At 38.7% G+C, this 23,990-nt stretch overlaps 1 protein-coding gene across 5 annotated transcripts in view; it reads left to right on the top strand.

The window, feature by feature from the left end:
- Nucleotides 1–3,496: 3,496 nt before the first annotated feature.
- Nucleotides 3,497–23,990, top strand: part of FAM13B (family with sequence similarity 13 member B) — a 64,960-nt gene continuing 44,466 nt past the window's right edge. For 4 of the 5 annotated variants that reach the window (XM_019740222.3, XM_019740221.3, XM_019740219.3 and 1 more), the window contains exons 1-5: nt 3,513–3,832; nt 16,989–17,155; nt 18,422–18,613; nt 19,039–19,251; nt 23,727–23,904. In XM_019740222.3, the coding sequence (XP_019595781.2) occupies nt 18,457–18,613; nt 19,039–19,251; nt 23,727–23,904 (548 nt within the window). In that variant the 5' untranslated portion in view covers nt 3,513–3,832; nt 16,989–17,155; nt 18,422–18,456. Of the gene's footprint in view, nt 3,833–16,988; nt 17,156–18,421; nt 18,614–19,038; nt 19,252–23,726; nt 23,905–23,990 lie in introns of all 5 variants that reach the window. The other variant, XM_019740217.3, reaches the window with a different exon arrangement.

Genomic DNA, 23,990 nt, shown 5'->3' with positions numbered 1-23,990 from the left:
TTTTAACCAGAGCACCAAGGTATTACCAAAAAAACCCTAACAATTTCCCCCCCAAAAAAAACCTTCATTACAGTGAGTTCTGAAATGGACTCCCCCTAGAAATGAGAGGATTTAGACAAAATTAGGTCGAGAACTCTAAATTCTCATAGCAAGTTATAAAAGGTCAAGTGAGAATTATTGAGGAGTATTTTTTTGGAGCCTGTTGCTGGTATGCTGTGATTCTTACTCGCATGCCTGCTTGCCTCTTACCTCACGCTGAGTTAGAGGGACCTAAAATGGAACTACTTGGAGTACTTGAGATGTGTCTTGCAGTGGACCTGTGTCTGATTCCTGCCAGGAACATAGAGAGGACAAGAGGAATGCTGGCAGCTGTTTGGGCAGAAGAGCAGAGGAATGATGAAGCTGCACTGGGATTGGCCTATACTCCCAAGTTAGTTTGGGCAAGCAGTGCGTGAGAGCTTCGTGTGGACCAGGTGTGGCCCATACAGAGCTGCCACTAAACAGCACCGTCAGAAAAATGTTCTCCTTCCTACAGAAACTTCACTTCCATCTCTTGGAAAATAGTCACACTAATTTAGTTTGGACGAAACACTTTACTGCCACCTCCTGGAAAACTGTCAAAAAAAATACATGAATCTTCAACGAGGATGATGTGAATGGACTCTCTAGGGCATGGAGTGCACAACCTTGCACAGCCATATGAGGTGGCCCAGGGCCACTTGCAAATGCGCAGTGTGAGAGCTGTCTTAGATCCTATCTGACAGGACCCTGACGGAGAAAAACAGTTTCAACAGACAAGAAGTTGGAGGTGGTCCACCAGATTTTTAGGGGCTGAAAGAGGGAGTAAAGAACTGCCAAAAAACAGAGTGCTTTTGCTGTGATCAAGGGAACTATGGGTGGGAAACCACTTCAGAATGGGGATGGTGGTAGTTTCTGAACTAACCATTAAAGTATCTATCGGGAAAACAAGGCAACTTGAAACATCTACAGGCCCAGAGTGTAAGCCATCACATGGAAGTGGAAGTTAAGAACTTTCCTGTTCCCCTTCTTTTCCTCTCTCCTGCCTTTGGCTCTGGTTGTTAAACTAGGAGAGAACTAGGAAGACCAGGCATGATGCCTTTCCACGGCAAGCAGTGAGCCAGCTGTCCCCAGCTGGAGAAGCGGGAAAAGTTTCACTCTGTGACTCAGTGACCATAGGACTTTCTATTCTAAGAGGGACCACAGAACTCATGGAACCTGCCTGAATCAGGTGTATGCCTGATCTACTCCCATTGCACAGGTTTAAAGGGATGGCAAAAGATAAAACGTTTTTTATTTTTGTTTTGTTTTGTCTTTTAAAATTACATCCCTGAATCCTGCATGTTGAACATACTGGTTACCTATTAAAAAGTAGGATCTGGAAAGGGTATCTTCCAAGGACATGTTCTTGAGTTTTACAAGAAAAATGGTCATTAAATCAATTCAGTTGTTTTTTAAGAGCCCCTGCTTTGGCAGTAGGGCACATAAATGCAAGGGAGCCCCTGTCCTCTGGGAGCTTACAGTACTGGGTTTCATACTCAGAGTAATGTACCTATTATAGTCAGTTATGTGAACACGAGCCTATGTTGCATAGGTGGGGCAGGTTCTGGAGGATTTTCACTCTCACGGTTTACTCTTATGATTTTTACTAGCTTATAATTAAGCCTTAGAAGCAATCATTTTGGCCCTGTTCTTCAAGCATGGAATCACAGGTAAAGCTTTCATTTAGAGGGTTTAAAGAGAGATGCAGGGCTGACTGCATAGGCTACATCTTGACTGGGCTGCTACGAAACCAGAGTCTGTCTGGTCATCAGTTTGGCAGAGTCAGAAACTTACATTTCATTTCACTCAAACTTAATCAGGCTCTGAGAAATCAATTTGGATAAAACAGCTCTATAATTCAACCCAATGAACAGAAACTGACTTAGAAACCATGATACAAATTTATTAATTGAGAAAGACTATATAGATAGTATAACTAGTACCAGTCATGTGCCTTGGACAGTTGTTTCTTACTGGGTGTGTTGATTTACTCAAAACACCTTGAGTGATGGGAAGGCTACTTGATGAATATGGAATCAGAGCAAGGGCCTGTGTATGTTCCTAAAAGATACACAGAATTTAAGTTTGCTAGGATATAAACTCAGTAAAGTCAGGGATCGTATTTGCTGATGTATCCCAAGAGACTAAACCATAGTAAGCATTCAATAATTATTTGTTGACTCAAGACTGAATCTGAATTTTTTTTTTTTAAACTCTCCTGATAATGAAAATTGATCCTGGTCATTAGAATCAATAACCTCTCTCCTGGACAGAGTGGGAGCCCACACTACATCCTTATTCAGATTCTGCTGGTTCTAGATTCTTTATGGACCCCACCCTTCTTTTATGACAGCATCAACTGGGCATGTGACACTTAGGTTACAGATGATTTATTTTACTTTCTTTGATGAAATTTGGGAGCCACCCTGGCTTCTCTAACACATTTACAGATCATCTCATGGGGTGACTTTTTTTTTTTTTTTTTTAAATCTTTCCCAAATTCTATGAGGGTTCTTGTTTTACATTTTCCAGGTTACTGATTTCCAGCTAAGGCAGGTAGGGGACAACGGAATCATGGTGGTTTATATTTTCAGATACCCAGAGTTCTTGGTGCAGCTGTGGATCTACCCGCCGTCACGGAGTTCTAAGGCAGAACACTGCGTTTTACTCAGTGGAAGATCTCAAAGCCCTTAACAGAGTAAAGCAAAGCAGAGATTGGCCGAATATTCATACGCTGTGAGCTTGAGGGAGCTGCAGGGTCGGTCTGAGTGGCTATGCAAGCAAGTACAGACTCCCTAGGCTCCGAGAGAGCTCCTCATTCTTTCTGCCTTTTGGCTTTGCCTCTCAAACTCTGCTGGAGTATAGGAAGCTCCCTCTGAGCATGTTACTTACCGACTTTCACATTCCCAGACGCTCTGGGAACCAGAGGCATCTATGTTCTCTCTGGAGTCTAGGGCATGTACTTAAGTAAAGTGACAAAGTGGGGGGCGGGCAGGGTCCCGGATCTTACCCCCATCACTAGGAATAGGAATGTGAGTCACCGCCTTGGTCAGCCCGGCGGTTTTCTGTCTCCGAGCTCCTCACCTGGATAAGGGCACCTCGATTAGTCTGGTCTCTGCAGGGGACACGGCCCTTTCTGCAGAGACCAGGAGCGACGTCGGTTTTCCGGATTTGTCCTTTATACCTCCTGCGTCCCCTCCCCAGTTTTTTCTCTTTTCTTTCCAACCTCCCCACGTGAAGGACTCCCAGACACCTCCCTCAGGCCCGTGCCTGGCTTCTCGCACCCTAACTCAGGGCCCAAATTTGGAAGAAGCACAGCATTTCTAAAGCCCCTACTCTCCAAGCCGAGGGCCTGACGCTGTGGAGTACCCCCGCCCTCGCAGCGTGCTCGCTCCGCCCCCGTCAGGGGCCCGCCCCGCCCCCTCCCACGCACGTCACATCCGGCCCGGCCCCTGCCCGCCCTCCGCCCTCCGCCCTCCGCTCTCCTCCCGCTCGCCGTTAGGGAGGCTCTGCGCTTCAGCCGCTGCCTCTGTCGCCGCTCCCGCCCCCTCTTCCGCGTCTCCGCCGCTGCCACCGCCGGGGACATCCGGGGGTCGCTTATCGGGCTGGCCCCGTGCCTCAGCCGTCCCTTCAGCCTCCTGCCAGCTGCCGCCGCAGGAAGAGGCTCGCCGGCCGCGGAGCCTCCCGGGGCCTCAGTTCTCTCCGTTTTTTCGTCGCCGGGGGTCCTGGAGAAGCGGCCGCGGCCGGGGAACGGGACGTCGCGGTTCCAACGGTAGGCGAACGGGCGGGTACCCATATCTGCGCATGCGCGGGTCGCCCGTTGCCGCGGCCCTCCCCCCTCAGCTGCCCCCCAGCGCGGTGTCCCACCCGCGCAAGGCTCAAGGGCGTTGCACGTCGGGGTGCTGGGGATCCTGGGCAGTGCCCTGCAGGTGGGGCATGTCATTGAGAGGGCCCCCTTTCTCCTCGAGTGAGAGGAGATGAAGCCGTTCCTCTGGCTGTCGGGGGGTGTGGCAGTCTTCGATTTTTCAGCCGCTGCAGTGCGCGTGAGCTGGTGTGCCTTCTCACTTCCTAGCTCCCCCAAAGTGGATGGCACAGCAACCCACGCTTGTTTGCTAGCCTCTCCTGCACACCGGACCTGCGCCATCTCCCTGCCCACTTCCTTCATGCTGGGCAGTGAAGTTGATGCAGAAAAAAAGTGTGGTTTGTTCCGGGCTCAACTGCGCCCTTTTTTAAGATCACGTGAGATGAGTGGTTACTGACTTCCTTAAATTTCTCAGCGAATATAGCCAAAATTGGGCCGTTGGTGCTCAGGGGACGTGTCTAGAATGCACTCTGCATAGGTCAGACCAGAGAGGGTACAGCATTAAGTTTCAGATGGGGCGCCTGTTTCCGAGATAAGGTTGTAAGAAATTGAGTCGGTTGGCATACTTGCCCAGTGGGAAACTGGTAAACTTTTGTTTGTAATCAATTAAAAATCAAACTAACTTTTAGGCAGTTGCAGAATTTCATTCGGTTCCCCATTATGCCGTCTAATCAATGAAAAAAGGACCTAAAGTGTTGGATATTTACCTTACTTTCAAATTGCTGATAATCTGAAAATGGCAACCGGAACCACAGTATTGCCGATTGTGAACATTAAATAACTGGGGTAAATAATTACTTTTAAAGGCAGACATTAAAGGATAGTTTTGAATTACTGACTTTCTGGGTTATTGTGAGGCTGTCTTGTCAACTTTCCTTTCTGTAACCTTTTTGCAAAATTTGCAAAACCTTGATGGCCTGGCTTTCTCACAGATACTATGCATTTAGTAAGTACTTGTTGAATGGTATTGAATGAACTGGCCATTTTTTGTATGCCCATCAAGAACCCTTCTTAATCTGTGCTGCTTTTAAAATCGAGGCAGTCTTTTCTCCAATTTAATTGTGTCACCAATTAGGGATCTGACACAGCTTACTTAAATCCTTGGAAAGATGTAGAAAGGCATGTCGTAAAATTCTTTATTGGCTGAAGTAAATCTTTTTTTTTTTATAACTATGCCATTGTTTTAGGATAGAGAAAATGGCTGAAATTAATGCATTGCGACTTGTAATTTTTTCTCCACCACTAAAATGACAACTACTTTTATTATGTATGAATAATCAGTCTGTGCAATCAGTCTTTTATTGTACACTAACTTGAAATTGGGGAAATAGTAGTATAAATTGCTGTACCTATACTTTGAAAAAAACTGTGGTTAATATACATAACATAAAATTTACCATTTTAACCATTTTTAAGTGTGCAATTCAGTTGGCATTAAGAACATTTACATTGTTGTGCAACCATTACCGCTATCCATTTCCAGAACTTTTTCATTATCCTAAACAGAAACTCTCTAGACAGTAATTCCCCATATCCTCTGCCCCTTAGCTGGTAACCTCTGTTCTACTTTCTGTCTCTATAGTTTGCCTATTCTGTGTACCTCATATAAGTGGAATCGTATAACCTTTGTCCTTTTGTGTCTGACTCATTTCATTTAGTATGTCTTCAAGATCCATCCATGTTGTAGTGTGTATCAGAATTTCCTTTCTTTTTAAAGCTGAATAATATATTCTGTTGTATATATATAATATTTTGTTTATCTGTTCATCTGTTGATGGATGTTTGGATTGTTAACCACATTTTAGCTTTTGTGAAGCCAAAAGTAATGCTTCACATAGTAATACTGCTATGAATATTGGTGTACAAGTAAGTGTCTGAGTCCCTGCTTTCGATTCTTCTGGGTATATACTTAGGAGTGGAATTTGGGGTATATATATACCTAGTGTAGTTGACCCTTGAACACCAGAGTTTGAACTGTGCAGGCCCACTTATACATGGATTTTTTTCAATAAATACTGTAAATGTATTTTCTCTTCATGATTTTCTTAATAACATTTTCTATTCTCTAGCTTTATTGTAAGAATACAGTACATAATAAATATATAAAATGTTTTAATCAGCCTGTATGTTATTGGTAAGGCTTCTGGTTAACAGTAAGCTATTAATAGTTACGTTTTTGGGGAGTCAAAAGTTATATGCAGATTTTCAACCGCACAGGTGTCAGCACCACTAACCTCATGTTGTTCAAGGGTCAACTTTATATATCTTGAGTTTATATTGGATCGTCTGGTAATTCTGTGTTTAACTTTTTGAGGACTGTCCAAACTGTTTTCCAAACCTGCTGCATCTTTTACATTCCCATTTAGCAGTGCACAAGGGTTCTAATTTCTGCACATCCTCTCCTCCTCTCCAACAGTTGTTACTTTCCTTTTTTGTTTGTTTGTTGGTTTATTTGTTTAATAATAGCCATCCTAATGGGGGTGGAGTGGGGTGGGTTGAACTGGCATTTCATTGTGGTTTTGATTTGCCTGTCAGTCAGAGACAGTGACATTAAACTTCTTTTCATTTGTATCTTCTTGGAGAAATGTCTTTTCAAGCCTTTTGCTAAGTTTTGAATTGGTTTTGTTTCTTTGTTGTTGAGTTACTTTTAAAACAAGATTATTTAAAAATAATTTTTTCATGTTATTTTGTACATAAGTTAAATCTTTATCTGAAAATCTTCTGGTTCTTAAAATGAATGAAAAAATACCTGTACTGAAATTTTTAAAATAGAAATTTTCTGTTTTATAGATGGATAAACAGCAAAGAGATTGATTTTATATCTGAAAAAGGTTTCCAATTATTTATTAAGACACCCTATATTTAGCTCTCAACTAGATATCTATCAGTACCAAGAACTTATTTCATATATCACTTCAGTATTACAAAGTTGCACTCGTTAAATGAAGACCTTTTCCCCACCAATGAGTAAGAGTACTACTCTTGAACTTTCCTTTGTTTATAAAGTGTTTTGTTAATATGGTTAGGAGCCGATTAAGGGATTACTTGTTAGAGAAAAAGGGAGTGTAGTATGTACACATGAACATGACGTGAGTCAGTGTTCCCCAAGCAAGGCCTAATATGTGAGTAGGTTCACTTTGGGGCCATACAGAAGAGCTGACTTTGCTTGGAAATGGAAATAATGAAGGATGTTTGGAATGTAATGTAATAAAGGCAGTTTTAATGCACCAACTCATAACCATGTAGTACACTAAATAGATATTATTAGTAGTAATGGATTTTAAGGGTAACTCATTGTATTCATTCACTATGTTTATTTCTCTCTAAATGTCAGAAATACATCGAGGAGCAAAACCCAAGCAGTCACTTGGTGATGGTTGCATAACTGTAAATTTAGTAGACATCATTGAATTGAACACTTGAAACTGTAGATTTTCTGGTATGTAAATTATACCTAAATAAAGCTTTTTTTCTAAAGTTTTTTTCTTAAACAAAACAGTGTACTTCAAGAAACTTACATTCTCTTGTGAGAAACACATTAAACAAACAGAAAGGAATATATAATAAAACTTGTGATGTTGTTTTGGGGCCAAGGAATGATATTCCTTAAGAGAAATTAATAGGGGAGATCATTAGATTGAGTGGTTGGAGATAGCACCTTCAAGAATGGGGCTTGAGAGCTGAAGATGAGTAGAAGAAAGTAGGGGAGAGTGTTTTACTTGGATGAACCAGCAAGTATAAAAGTCTCAGGTTGAGGAAAATGTAGTGGGTTGACAAGATAATTTACTGAAATCTACTGGATTTCTACAAGAGAAGGAAATAACCCAAATCTTTTCTGTCAAATTATTACTTAGCTCTAGTGTATATTTTCTTTTCCTTGTGTATATGATGTATAATAATTCTTCTCTCTTTATTTTTAAACACTTTTCAGAGAGATGTCTGTCATGTTTCTATTGTCCTCTTTAGGAGTAGAAAAATAGAAAAAGTTGAGTTATTTATTCTTAAACTATTTATTTTTGCTTTTGTGTATAAAGCTGTTGTTACATACAATTGAAAAATAAAAATAAAATAAAAAACCAGTTGTTGATTGATGTATAGTGGGTGCTTAATATTTTTGCGGGGAGGGTAGACGGAGGTGCTTTGTGGTCCTAATTTGAAACAAACACCAGTTACAGTGGATTACAAATTTGGAAAGGCAAAGGAGCTCAAATTTAGGATCAGATGAGAATTTTTATTAGAAAAGCAGACCATATTATGGTTGGATATAGAATCACTTGAAACTAATTTTAAAAGATGCATTTTTTTTCTGTTAAGGAGTATTCTAGTGGTTGAATAATGGTTTTTGACTAGCAAGTACAAATATTTTTTTTATGAATTACCTTCTGTGTGGCTTTATACATTTCAATGAAATTTTAAACAATGATTGTAGTCATTGTTGCCTGGAAGAGAATGCATCTTAAAGACAGCAGAGTTAGAATTTTAGTCTCTAATTCGGTGACTTTGAACCAGTGTCTTCAGCTCTCTGAGAATTTTTTTGTTCCTCTTCTGAGAAAGGGAATAATCTTCCTGCTTATCTCACAGGGGATGGTTGTAAGGATTCAGTTGGATAGTGATCTTGAAAGTACCCCAGAAGTGATTGAATCAGTTTAGATAATGGGGTTCTGCTATTGTTCAGTGTTCATAACTGGGGAAACAAAGATGAAATTGTATTTTTGCTCTCAGTTCACGCTCTAGTAGAGAAGACAGATATAAAAATAAGTATAATCAGTGCTTTTTTTGTTCATGTTCCAGCTTCCTTTTTTTCCCCCAGACCAGTTTTTATACAAGTCTGTGAAAAGAGAAATGTTTTGATTTCAAGAGATCCATTTAGCTAGAGCAAGTTGTGGAATTACCTTTAATACCCCTTACGTGAAAAAATGAAGTGTGTTGTAGTTTTGTATTAATGAGCAATAAGAAGTGATAAGCTAGTCTTCTCAAGGCCTTACTCATTAGTCTAAGGTAGATGCTGCGTGTGCATGCTTTCAATGGAGAAGAGGTTGTTAAGAGTAGAGGAGTCTTGAAGAGTTCAACATTTGTCAAAATTGAGATTATAAGCACACACATATCTGACTAGAATGTGTTCTCTATTATGCATATATGCTTTCTCAGATATTTTGTATTACCTTCTAAATCATAGTTCTTTTTTTAAAGGATCAGTCATTGTGCTAATTAATACTTAGTGGGAAGAGGTAATTTAGCAGATACTCTCTTTGTCTTAATAGACAATCATTCTGCATTTAGCGGACCAGTGACATTGAAGTGCATCTTGCTCCCGCACATCATTGGCTTAACCTTTCATCAGGAGATAGTATTTAAAGTGTCACCTTTCTTCATACTTTTATAAGTAGGATTAAACATACTTCTATCATTCTTTCCTTTTTTTTGTTTTTTAATGTACTGATGTGTGAACCATGTATCTGACTGACAGATATTTCAAAAGGTCATTCTTTGGGGAAATTTCTTTTTTTTAAAAAAGATTTTATTGGGGAAGGGGAACAGGACTTTATTGGGGAACAGTGTGTACTTCCAGGCCTTTTTTCCAAGCCAAGTTGTTGTCCTTTCAGTCTTAGTTGTGGAGGGCGCAGCTCAGCTCCAGGTCCAGTTGCCGTTGTTAGTTGCAAGGGGCGCAGCCCACCATCCCTTGCGGGAGTTGAACCGGCAACCTTTGTGTTTGAGAGGATGCTCTCCAACCAACTGAGCCATCAGGGAGCTCAGCAGCAGCTCAGCTGAAGGTGCCATGTTCAATCTTAGTTGCAGGGGGCGCTGCCCACCATCCCTTGCGGGACTCGAGGAGTTGAACTGGCAACCTTGTGTTTGAGAGGATGCGTTCCAACCAACTGAGCCATCAGGGAGCTCAGCGGCAGCTCAGCTCAAGGTGCCTGTTCAATTTTAGTTGCAGGGGGTGTAGCCCACCATCCCTTGTGGGAATCGAGGAATCGAACTGCCAGCCTTGTGGTTGAGAGCCCACTGGCCCATGTGGGAATCAAACCGGCAGCCTTTGGAGTTAGGAGCATGGAGCTCTAACGCCTGAGCCACTGGGCCGGCCCGGAAATTTCTTTATCTAACCTTGCAGACTAACTTCAAGTACCTCATGGTCTCCTTGGCTTTTTCAATGAGAACTCTGGCTGGTTTCTAAGTAAATGTGAGAGTAAATCCTTTGCCTTTGTAATAGTGCTCATTTATTGTTCCGGTTTCTTAAGACTTAAATAGCTTTCATTAGATATTTAGAAATACACATACATATGTGTATATTTATTTATTTTTCTGATCAGAAAATTTGGAGTCCAGGGCTCTAGGAAGAAGAAAACAAATGAGGAATTTTTTGCAGGGGAGTTCAAGTTAGATTTTAGTATTGAGATCAGTGAGAATAGATGAGGGGACTTAGTCACAGGGAATTTTATCTCCCTCTGGCTTTATTATATTTGTCTTGATTTGAATAGCTTGAAATCATGATTGGAGGTTATAAAATAATTGACCGTGGCCATGAAACCCTTTTGAGAATTTGTGAAAATTAGCCAGGCTATTTACCAATAGATTATCTCTTGGAGTAGCCAATTTTTGCCTGAATTCTTTGAATAAGAGAGGAATAATGAGCTGTCTTGAGGTGCAATGTTTTATATTTAGTGAGTTGCAGCCTGTGAAATATATGGTAATTTGGCAAGTGTAGTCCTACAAAGTATGCTTGAGTCCGTTGTTCATTGTAGTGTTGTGGAATTCCATCGGAGGAGGATGGTCCCCTTAAGAAGTGTGCTGAAGTGCACACAGATGAACAAATCCTCAGGCACAGGGGGATAATCAGTTGAAGAAATCCTTTATACTTTTTTTGTTTTTGTTTTGTTTTTTTAAAGCAAAGAAGTTCATAAACTTTTGAGTGTTAGAGCTCTCTTTAATTTAAAAACTTTGGGTGGTGAGCACACAATGTGATATATAGATATTGTAGAATTGTACACTTGAAACCCATGTAATTTTACTAACCATTGTCATCCCAATAAATTTAATGAAAAAAAGTTTTTAGTCCTAAATTCTTAGTAATACTTTGATAGCAATTACGTAAGGGCAAAGTCAGTATGAATTTAATGACTTTTCCTGATCAAATAGCATCTATGAACACTTGACCGACAAATTTATGTGCTTTTCAGACCTGTGTTCAGCCTTTGTTTTCTTGGTGTACTGTTAAGGATCTCAGACAAATTAATGCCTTGTCAGTTTCTCAGGCCAGGAAGGAACCTCTGATTTAGTATATTGGCAGCTTTTGCAGTACCACCCTTGTTTGGTTAGAATGAAAGAGGTGCCTTTCCTTTGCTTCGGTGAATTGTTTATTGTTCACTAATAAAAAACTGAATGTATGGAACAGGGGTGAATTTATTTTCCTTAAGCTTTGGTTCATTGACGTAGAGTCAGACACAGCAATTGTGTACAAACTTAAATCTCTGTTCCCAAAGTTACCTTCTTTATTGAGACCTAGCTCCATCTTGACTTTTCTCTGTATACTAGTGATAGGGATTTTTTTTGGGGGGGTAGCTTGAGCAATTATTGAGGTATCTCGTTTAAACTTCTCTGTGTGAATTGTATCCTATTTTGTCAAAAGCATTTTGAACAAAAGCAGCTTTTCTTGTTTATTTCTATTTAGTTTGAAGGTAGAACTATTTCACACAAAGATAATAATTTGGCAGATACTGCTGTTACCACAGGTTGCTTTATTTATAAAATAATAAAACTTTCATTAGTATATAGCAGATCTGATCTTATTACTATTACCGTGTTTTGTTAAATTATTTGCTTTGAAAAGACAACTGCTGTCTAATATTTATAATGTTTTCAGTGCAACTTTATGCTGTTTTTCTTAGTTATGTTATATAGAAAATCATATACTAATTTTTGGATATGCTAGATAGCATAGAGGGGCCAAACAGGATTGGTTCTTGAAATATGGTTAAAAGAAATCTTTTATTTTTCTTTTATGGTTGGAAAAGTATACTTTAAAGATATGATATTCTGTATTGAAAATAGTTTGATATTAGTTTATTAAAGTGATGCTATGTCTTTATTTGTGCCTTTTTTCAGCTTTCTTGAAATACAACTTATATACAATAGCATTCAGCAATTTAAAATGTTCAGTTCAACAAGCTTTGAAAAGTGTATGTTGTATGTAGCCCACCACGACCACAATCGTGACATAGACCATTTCCATCATCCCATGAAGTTCTCAGTGCTTTTAAGTTTACTCATCAGTGAAATGGGCATAATGAGAGGTATCTACCTCTATAGGATTGTTGTAAAGGTTAAGTGAGTTAATATATTTAAAGCCCTTAATGGGGGCCGGCCCGGTGGCTCAGGCGGTTGGAGCTCCGTGCTCCTAACTCCGAGGGCTGCCAGTTCGATTCCCACATGGGCCAGTGGGCTCTCGACCGCAGGGTTGCTGGTTCAATTCCTCGAGTCCCGCAGGGGATGGTGGGCAGCGCCCCCTGCAACTGAAAAATTGAACACGGCACCTTGAGCTGAGCTGCCGCTGAGCTCCTGGATGGCTCAGTTGGTTTGAGCCTGTCTTCTCAACCACAAGGTTGCCGGTTCGACTCCCGCAAGGGATGGTGGGCTGTGCCCTCTGCAACTAGCAACGGCAACTGGACCTGGAGCTGAGCTGCGCCCTCCACAACTAGGACTGGAAGAACCAGAACTTGAAGCTGAACCCCCCACAGCTAGGATTGAAAGGACAACAATGTGACCATTGTTCCCCAATAAAGTCCTGTTCCCCTTCCCCAATAAAATCTTTAAAAAAAAGAAAAATTTTTTAAAGCCCTTAAAATAGTTCCTAGCATATTATTAAAGAGCTCAGTTAATACTATTGGCTGTTATCCATAGTATTGATGATGGAGTCCTATCCTTTTTTTTTCTTTCTAATTTTAAATTTTATTTTATTGGGGACTATTGGGGAACAGTGTGTTTCTCCAGGGCCTATCAGCTCCAAGTCCTTCTTCAGTCTAGTTGTGGAGGGTGCAGCTCAGCTCCAAGTCCAGTTGCTGTTTTCAGTCTTTAGTTGCAGGGGGCGCAGCCCACGATCCCATGCAGGAATTGAACCGGCAACCTTGTTGTTGAGAACTCATGCTCTTAACCAGCTGAACCATCTGGCCACCCCTCCGGAAGCTTAACGGTAGCTTGTTGTCCTCAATCTAGTTGTTGAGGGTACAGCTCAATGGCCTATGTGGGAATCGAACTGGCAACCCTATTGTTAAGAGCTCGCACTCTAACCAATTGAGCCATCTGGCTGCCCCGGAGTTCTACCCTTTGTGAAAACGCCCTCACTACTAATTTTATTAGGTATTTAAAACTTAGATTCTGTGCTAAGAAGAAAAGTGTGTTTGTTGCTATCAGACATATGTATATATAAATGGAACTGAATGGAGTGCAAAAGTACTTTGAGCCTTAGAATTCAGGTTGATAGCTTGTATATGAAGGTACACTTTCCTCAATGTACCCATCAGCTAGCGTTATTGATAATTGGTGTTTAATTGCATAATGTCAGTCTTAACTCATGGTAAAGTATGTGATACAAAATTCAAAGTTATTTCTTATTCATTTGCCAATACCAGGTGCTAGGCAACTGTCACATATTTAAAATGATTTTTAAAAAAATTTTATTGGGGAATATTGGGGAACAGTGTGTTTTAACAGGGCCCATCAGCTCCAAGTCGTTGTCCTTCAATCTAGTTGTGGAGGGCTCGGCTCAGCTCCAAGTCCAGTCACCGTTTTCAGTCTTTCGTTGCAGAGGGCACAGCCCACCTCCCTCCCATGTGGGAATTGAACTGGCCACCTTGTTGTTGAGAGCTCGCGCCGCTCTAACCATCTGAGCCATCTGGCTGCCCCTGATTTTGCTATTTTGAGTCATTATAAAATTATCCTTTTGGAAATCTTCAGTTATTTTGAAAGCCTACACATTGTATTCTCTGTGTCAAGCCTTTTATTTGATAACATTTTTGCATTATATCGATCCAATCTGCTAAGATATTTCATCAGATTTCTTTGGGACATTTTTCTGTGGTACCTGCTTTTACCACGTTTCCCCGGAAATAAGATCTAGCCAGACCATCAGCTCTAATGAGTCTTTTGGAGCAAAAATTAATATAAGACCCGGTCTTATTTTAATATGATACTTTCAGGGAAACACGATATTTTCTTTTCCTTGAGAATTGGATATTTAGTTTAGGTGTTCCATTTGTTTTCTAGGGCTTCCATGACAAATTACTACAAATGGGGTGACTTTAAAACAGTCTCTTACTGATCAAAAGGCCAGAAGTCTAAAGTCAAGGAGTGGGCAGGGTCATTGTTCCCTTTGAAGGTTCTAGGGGGGAATCCTTCCTTGCCCCGTTCAGCTTCCGGTTGCTCTAGACATTTCTTATCTTGTGAGAGCATAACTTCCAGGTTTTTTCTCCATCTTCATCTAGCCTTCTTACACATTATGTGTCCTGCCCTTTTATAAGGACACCAATCACTGGATTTAGGACTCACCCTAAATCTAGGGTGATTTCATTTTGAGATCCTTACCTGATTACATATGCAAGGATCCTGTTTCCAAATCAGGTCACCTACTGAGGTTTCAGGCAGACATGAATTTTTGGGGGACACTATTCAACTCACTACAGATATGAAGGGAATGTTTACATGATTTAAGCTCTGAAAAGAGGGCAGGAAGGAGGACTAAATAATGTCAAAAACTACTTTGCAGTTAGCAGAAATGTTATTTTGGGCCACTCCAGTCTGAATGCCCTCAGCAGTGTGCTCTAGATAGAGGTCTCAAGTGAATAATCATTGGCTAGTAGGGCTTGGAACGTAGGCCTGCCCTCATTAAGTATCTTTTAGCAAGCGAGGAATAAATGACCTCCTGAAATGTATATAAGACTGGTCAGTTTGAGTGATTAAATGTGAGATTCTATGGTACTTTAAATTGTGAAAATTTGCATAGAACAACAGTATAGTATAGTGATAAAGAGCAGAGAGTTCAGATTCTGCCTCTGATCCTTACTAGCTGAGTGGACTCTAGGTAAGTTGGTGAACCTCTATGCAATGTCCCATGAAGGGTTAAAATAATACCTTATCAACACATGTAAAGTGCATGAACTACCTGGCATGTAACTGCTCATTTATGTTAGCTGCTGCTATTTTCATCGTCATCATTTGTGCTCTGCTTCAGGAGAAAAATTTAACACGTGAAAGATTTTTGCCTTTGTTTTTCTAGTAGTAAGGATGAATTTGTACTGATGAATTCATAGATTCCTACCCAGTGTTGCCTTAGGAAAGATGCTTTCAGATTGTCTAGTTAGAGTAGGAAGGAATACAGGATGAGATAACAGGTTCCTGGTTTAACTAACAAGACACACTCAACACTGAGTAGCCATTTTCGTGATGTGCAGAACTTGCCTCTGACATACTCTTCCAGCCAGCCTTCATTTATTTGCTTCATTTATCAAGCAAATCCCCCGTTTCTTATGTCATGAGGTGTCAACCTGAATTGTAATGTAACTTCATTAAACATCTTGTCCCTGTAGTTAACCTCTCTAAAGGATCTTATACAGTCAGCTCTCTGTATCTGTGGATTCCACATCCACGGGTCCACCATCTGTGGATTTAACTAACCGTGGATTGAAAATATTTGGGAAAAAAAACTTGTTGCTAACATGTACTATGTAGTTAGGCCTATGATAGTTGGTACTGAACATATGAGTATACAGTTTTTTTCTTGTCATTATTCCCTAAATAATACAGTATAACTATATACATAGCATTTACATTGTATTAGGTATTGTAAATAACCTAGAGATGATTTAAAGCATATGAGAGGATGCATGCAGGTTATATGCAAATACTGTGCCATTTTATATAAGGGACTTGAGCACCCGTGGATTTGATACATGAGGTGGGTCCTATAACCAATACCCTGTGGATACTGAGGGTGCGACGACTAACTTTGAGGTGTTTTCAGATGAACGGACTGCATGTTTTAGCAGGCATTTCAGGATGTTTTAGAAGTAATCATCTACTAAAGATTTGTTGTGGGAATGTGCTTTTCCTTCCCCTCAGTTTTTAATGTTTGTCCTAGAGGTATATGTTGCTAATAAGACTTTAAAAAACTACACTGAATGATAATGCTCTTTTGCTTACCTGAACCCTCTTATGCAGAATACTGCAGTGTGGTTTAAAAGATTTTTTAATAGATTATGAGAATTCACAGAGGATGATGAGACTACTAGAATTCACAGAAGATTAAACACATTGCCAAACAGGTTTTGCCCTTCCTTCTCTCTCCAGCTTATTTGTTGATCTGTTAGCATTATACAAAGAAGAGAATGGAAACTGATTCTCTGTGTATTACGTGCATATATTATCTCAGTTAAACTTAGCAGGCGTGTAAGTATTCTTATTTTATATAAGAAAACCAAGGTTAGAGACATGGAAGTTTTTCAGGGTCATGTACAGAACAGTGGAGTTGATACTTGAATGCACACCCTTGTGGTTCTGTTAACTGCTCTTTTCTAATATGTGCTGTCACCTCTGCAAATCAAAAAGCTCAGACAGCTAGTTCTTGCTAACAAAATATTTGTTGTATACAAAGAAAAGAATAAAATACGTAAGTGCAATTCCAAGCTTAAAATTGTATCTGCCATTTTTTGATCTGAAAATGCTTCCGTGTTCTGAATATAGGAGGATGAAATGGAACTGGGTGGGGTGTGTATTAATGCAAATAAAGGGTCCATTGAGGAAAATGGATTATTTGAATGGTATAATCCCCAAAGATCCATACTGTCAGAGATTCGCTTGTGCAATTTCTTTATTTTTAGCAGAAAGATCTTACCCTGGTTAGCCATCATAATTTGAAACTTTGTCAGATTTTGCCTCTAACTAGGTCACAGATTTTTTTTTTTGAGGCAGAAGAATGCTTTTCGATATAGGCACCTTTCTAAATGAATCTCACTACTTATTCTAGTCTCTTCTCACAAAGTTGTGGAAAATTAAAAGGATTGTTTTTTTCTTCTAGATTAACTGCTGAAGTACTGATCGAGTTCTGCGTTTCTTCAATGAGGAACTACAGGCTGATCTTCTGCCATAATCTCAAACAGCCATAAATGACAAAAGAATGCTTGCTCAGTGAGGGTAGCTGGTGCAGAATCCGTTTTTTAAACTTAGGTGTTTAAGTACTCAAAGGTAAGTTTTCAAAATGGTAACTATCCTACGCTGTATAAATCCATAGAGATTTTGGAGTTTACGTCCTGTTACTGCTGTTTGATTATTAATTGGAGGTTGTGTAATCATTAGCTGGCACCAGATGTGTTGAAAAATGGATCTTGCTCGTCTAAAACTATTTAAATTTATGACGTTTTGCTATCCTTAAGTTAATTTCTACTGTTTCTGTAAGTTGGATGGATTTGTTTCCTAGTCATGTTGTGACACTCTCTTGATCCAGTGGGTACATATATTCTATATATGGATCTTATTTTTGTAAACTTTAGAATACTGAGCAGATAAATTTTTTTGCTCTGTTATCTTTGTCTTATAGTGCGAAAGGAATTGTTTGTCTGGGGTGATGAAAAAAGCACAATTTGTGTCATTTTGTTTATTATCAACTTTTGAAAAGTTTCTGTTTTTTAAAAAAATACTCCTTTCCCACATAAAATAATATATGTGTATTTTAGAAAATAAAATTTTATTGGGACTACTTGTTTTTTGAGGCTTTAGTTAGTGGAAACATTATTTTTTTCCCCCCCATTGCCTTTTTATAATTCCTACAAAGTTGACAAACACCTTATTTCTTCTGAACTAGTCTGTTTGTGAAGATTTTTTTTGAATAATTATGAAACAGGATTGATAAAAGAACTTTCTCTTTGAAAGTTGGTGTCTAGAACTGAAAAAACCCCTTTGTTTATAAAAATATACTATGTGTGCTCTGTTACATAGAAATAAGAACTGGTTAACCTTGTTCTTATTAGCCTATCGTTTATAAAAAGTGATTATTAACCTGTCACTTTGTGACTCTCTCCTGTTTGTGTGTTTATGAATGGAGAGATTAGATGAGTTTCGTTTAGCAGAATCCAGAAATGATTGGGTTTGGCTTTTTACCTGCATCATTAATAAGCTTGGTCAGTAAGGGTCCTCTTGGAGCCAGATTTGCCCCTTAATTTGTCTTTGGGACACTTAATTTCCTTTGCTAAATTTAATGATCAATTTTGCCATTGTTTGATAAATATACAAATGCTAAAGGGAGTATTCAGAACTAACCCGAGGTAGTAGAGAAAATGTCTTAGCTGATTGTATTGAGCTTTATTTATAGAACACGCTATGGGTCTGATAACTGGAACATAGTTAATAGATGAGAACACACTGTGGTGTAATGCCTTTTTCTTTAATGCATATTAGTCATATTGCCACCTGTTAATCATTGTAGTCTTTTTGTTGTTGTTTTTCATTTGGCAGAAAAGACAGCTTTGATTTCTGGCTGCAAAAAAGATATGAGGAAGAGCTCCTCCCCTTCCTTGAGTAACTGCAACTCCGTTCTTGCTAACAAAATATTTGGAATTCCACTTGATGAGCTGCAGCAGGGAGGACATCCAGACAATGAGGTTCCGTTCATAGTCCGCCACGTTGTGGACTATATTGAGGAACATGGTATACATTTCCTTACTTTGAGGGCTAGCTTTTGTTTAATAAACACAACTTATCCCTCTTTGACCTTGGAGTTTTCTTTTGTTTTTTTTTGGCATGGAAAGTCCATAATATAGTGAGGAAAAACAATAGAAGTTCTTTTTTATGTTTTAGTGTGTTTATACTTAGAAATGCCCAGCCTAGAGTAGATTTTAATGGGGGGGTGGAGTAATAGGAATATATTTAATGAATAACTGGGGGGGGAATAAAATAGCGAATCCCTCAGGACAGAGTTAGTATGTTTCTAGATGTCTAATTTGAAGGTGTTTAGCCCAGTCAGGGGAGCCAAAAATGCCTTTCCAAAAGTATGAATATTTTAAGTTGATTGGAGAATGAATATATGACCAAGTAGTTGAAGTTTATTTAAATTTTGCTTTGAACTCATGTAGGAGGTCTGGAGCAACAAGGACTTTTTCAAGTCAATGGGAATGCTGAGACAGTGGAGTGGCTTCGGCAGAGATACGATAGTGGAGAAGAGGTGGATTTGGTTAAGGAAGCAGATGTTCCCTCAGCTATTAGTCTTCTTAGGTTTTTCCTTCAAGAACTTCCTGAACCTGTTATCCCTGGCAGTTTGCATATTCACCTGATGCAGCTTTCTCAAGGTAACAAAATTTGATTCTTACCAATCAGTCATTTAACATTAATTTCAAATCTTTACCTTTTAGAAATCTGGACATCTAAACAGTAATTATAGTAGTTCTGAGATTAATTTCTTATGTTCTCATTTGGGGACTTTTGCTCTTTCGGGTTGTGTAGTCTAGTCAAGGGAATGGCAACTTCTTAGATTCCTGCAGTACTGTTTACTTTTATAATTGGTCTTAGGAAGCCGAAGATAAAGGGTGAGACGGAGGAAAGGCAGGAGGCATGAACAAGGAGTAGGAGGGTAGGGAGAAAGAAAAAAAATATAAGGCAATATATGTGGCAAAATGACCAATAATAACCAATGGTGCTGCTTAATGGTGATGTTACTCTAGGATATTTATCCCTGGTTTGATAGAACTTCCTAGAAAAAACCAGAAGACAACTTGAATTCTAGGTTTAAAATGTACCTGAAATTTGTTGTTGGACACCTATCTGAAGGAAATAAAATATCAAATTGGACATCAGGCCCTAAGCAAAATAAAGGAAAAATAATGTATTTGTCCTTGTTGGGTTAGTTTTTTGGTGGTGACAGAAAGTAGGCCTTAGCTGGAATGGAATAGGGACAAGAAAAGTAGAGGTAAGCAGAAAGGTAAAAGAACCAAAAAGTGAGGAAATGCTTCATGTATGTATAATGGACTAACATGTTTCATTATACAGGAATCTATCGAGTCAGCATATAACATTAAATATTTCTTGACTTTTTATTTTTTTCTGGCTTTTCTTTTTATTATGGAATCTCTTTATTTAATTTTTTGAATTGGGGCTTCTGGAGAAATTCTGTGATGTTGAGAAATTATAAGACACTTCCTTAATGCCTATCACTGTCATAGTGGGGCAGTTTATAATGTTTGTGTGTATTCTTAAGCATTATGCAGTCAGAAAAGGTGGATTTCCTTTTGGGAGTAGCTGTCCATCTTACATTTTAAACACCTATGAACCTAAATTAGTGGAGACCTCTGATTGATGTGTAAAGGTCATTACTGTGATATTTTACGACCCTCTTACATATTTTCTTCTGTACAGCTAGATGGTAGGGCTCACTTTGAACTTGCTATATTCAGGAATGAATAGCTGATAGAATGTTGTTGTTCTACTGTGACACCTGGGTCAAGAAACTTTGAAAATGAAGTGTCATCAATAATGTCACCATTTTTCAAAGTGTAACTTTATTTTTTTCCCCCAACAAATATTATATTTTTGGTTTTGAATTTGTGAATTCATTACTTGTAGGAATTTTCAAAAAATGTTTATATTGTCATCTAATAAGCATTTTGCATCATTAAATATGTTAATGAAATTGGTGTGTTAAGAGTTTTGTGAGTCCTTCTTTAATGACTAGAGCCATTCTTTTGGTTTTATAGTGATAGGGTTCCATGTTCCCTGTATTAGCTGAATTGTAGTCAAGTCTTTCAAGTTCCAAGAATCAGATAATCTTTCAGTCTTGAATGAAAATTTATAAACGAATAGTTGGAATAAGATTTAATGGTACTAAAGTCACTGACTCATTGAGACTCTCAGAAGCTGTTTTGTCATTAGGATTGTTACTTTGATTGGTATTCATTTAAAAGTATGACAGCATCATGTACTATGTTACCATTCATGGAATTACGGTATGCATCTGACTATTCTTATTTTAACATTCACTTTTGAAGGAATTTTAGGCATGCAGAATGCTTGTGGCCGGTAAGTCCTTCAGTATTAAAATATGAGAAACCCACCATTTCCTTCCATTTCCCACTTACATAATTAGCATGTGTATGTATGCTTGCATACACACCCACATACACCCATTTCTTTAATAGTTATGCAGATAGGTGTGGCAGTACTTGAGATGATGTTTGCATTTCTGTTGTAAAATAATCTGTTTTATTGTGTTTATCCATCCTTTAATTATTCTTTTGGGGAATGTGTTTAGATCTTGGGACTAAGATTCCTCTCTCCATTTATTGTGGATAAATATTATGTTAGTATTTCAATTGACATTCACAAATCCATGAGAGTATTATTGCTTTTAAGATCATGAGGGGCGCATTATTGCAGTTGCATTTGAGTTAAATGTTTTCAAAAAGTGGTTTTCATTTTCTGTGGTAGCAGGACACTGCAATGTGGCATTTCTGGTATGATTAGATCTTTTATTTAAACCAGGATTTCACAACCTTGGCACTGTTGATATTTTGGGGCTGGATAAGTCTTTATTACAGGAGGGCTGTTCTGTGAATTGGAGGATGCCAGTCTACCCACTAGATGCCACCGGCACTCCATTCCCCCAAGTTATGACAACCATTCCATTGATCATCAAATGTTGTCAACCACTGGTTTAGACTGTGATGGTTTGTCCAACTCCTTATATATTGTGTTTTGGTAGAGAAAACAGTTCCCAGTTGTATTTAAAAGAATTGCTGGTCAGGGAAAACTTCTTTGATATATACATATATTCTTCTAGGATATGACTTAACTGGGAAGTAGGCTCAAAAGGAAAGAAATTTTAGCAGACGTGTAGTGTGTGTGTGTATGTGTATTATTCTTATTCTTATTCTTCTTATTATTTTTGAAATGCTTCTCTGCTGTATTTGAAGAGTTTAGAAGCAGCCTGGTAGGTGTAAATGTTTTTGTGTAGTACAAACGTTCACAAACAAAAGTAGAGCAACATGGACTGTATTTCAAGTAAAAACAGTATTGCCCACACTCTTACCACCCCACGAAGTCAAATGTTTCAGTAGTCCAGCATCTTTTTTTTTTTTGGTTGTTGTGTACTCAGCTTATTCAGCCAATTTCTTGAATACCCGCTGTATACTAGGAACTGTTCCAGGTTCTGGGAATGCAGCAGTGAACAAAACTGAATAAAAATGTCTGCCATCATAGAGCTAACATTCTGAAGGGCGTAAGGGGAGATAGAGGAGAAATAGATGGTAAACAAAAGAAATATATGGGTACATTAGATGATAAATACTATAGAACTAGAGAGGGTGTTATGTAGAATTTGTCAGTGTTACTTTAGTCATCATACTGATAATATTAATTGCTTGCATGTCTTTTTTGAGTTGATGTATTTGATTTTCTTAAATAAGCCTTTGCAGCTAAATGCTTTGGTTAAAAATTTCCACCAATTATATTAAGGCGTGGTGGTTTAAAAAACATTAATCCAGGGACTGTTCCATCCGATTATAAAATCAAAGTACCTGGTGTGTTTGAATGGGGACAGTGGCAATATTACAAAATATAGAAGAATTGTTACTGGTTGCATTTTAAATTATACGTAAAACTCATGGGACTATAGCCTTTCTTGGTAAACTTTTTAGATGTGTGTTATTTTGCAAAGATGTCTAATGTGACCATAACTTGTTATTAAGATTTTTTTTTTTACCAAGAATTAATTTTTAAATTAATTTTAACCTGGAGAAAAATATAACATGAAAAAAACTTGGGGGTGGCCGGATGGCTCAGTTGGTTAGAACGGGAGCTCTGAACAACAGGGTTGCTGGTTCGATTCCCACATGGGCAAGTGAGCTGCGCCCTCCACAACTAGATTGAAGGACAACGACTTGGAGCTGATGGGCCCTGGAGAAACACGCTGTTCCCCAATTAAAAAAAAATTGGGTTTCTTTTCATTATTGAAGCAATAAATTTCTTCATTATTTCTAAGAGGAGCCCTCACCAATCAATGGGGTTAATACAGGCCTAGGTTTTTTATTTTATTTTTTTTAAGGAGGGCACAGCTCACAGTGGCCCACGTGGGGATCAAACAATATAGGCCTAGTTTCTGTTAATGAACACTCATTGACATGGTAAACACAGGGCCTAGCTTCTGCTAGGTGAGAATTCACTTTCATAACAGAAATGAACACTAGTTTAGAGAAGAAAAACAAAGAGGAGAAGTGGAATTCCTTTTTATTTATTTCTCTGAACTGATATTGTTGAAATTAATTGTTCTTTTCAGGATTTCAAGAGAAGAAGAAAGTCACTCTCACCCTCTTCCTTTCTTGTTTTCCCACTCATCTAAGTGGAAAAGTATTTCTGATACTATGAGCAGGTTAAATTGCTTCTCTTCTCTGCTCACTGGTAGTTGGTGTTGACTGGTATTCGCCAGTGCCTTTTGACTTTTTATGGTTGATACTAATTTGGAAGTACTGGTACCATCTTACAAGAGAGTATGGTGAGAATTAAAAAAAATAAATTAGGGAATTGGGGCCAATGAGTAATAGATGAGGAAAACATCCTCCAGCAATTAGAGATTGAATTCCTTCTCTCCAACTCTCCTTTTTCAATTACATGAAATGAAAACCCTAAGGCATTTGGCATGTAGTAGAGGAAGTGAAGAGGTTTTGCATTGTTACAGCAAAAAGGTGATGTGGGTGGAGTAATGTGAACCTGGCAAAATATCTGAGCTTTGCTTTTTTACTTCATTAAAAAAAATACCTGTCATTATGTTTTATAGATTATAATAACGAAGATGAATTTGGAAGAAAGTTGAGGTTCCTCTTGCAACAGCTTCCTCCTGTTAATTACAGTTTGTTAAAGTTTCTGTGTAGATTTTTAGCCAATGTAGCTTCACATCATGAAGAAATTTGGTCTGCAAACTCTTTGGCTGCTGTCTTTGGTCCAGATGTCTTCCAGTAAGTTTTTAAATAAATTTTTGTTCAATTAAAAAAAACGAATTTGTGAAATAGAATCATTGTGCTGTCTCCCAAGGATCATAAGT

Source organism: Rhinolophus sinicus, chromosome 5, assembly GCF_057876585.1.
Source record: "Rhinolophus sinicus isolate RSI-liver-muscle chromosome 5, RSI-T2T, whole genome shotgun sequence".
NCBI lineage: Eukaryota > Metazoa > Chordata > Mammalia > Chiroptera > Rhinolophidae > Rhinolophus > Rhinolophus sinicus.
Note: the sequence above shows the minus strand (reverse complement) of the source record. Positions and strands in the feature narration are given on the sequence as shown.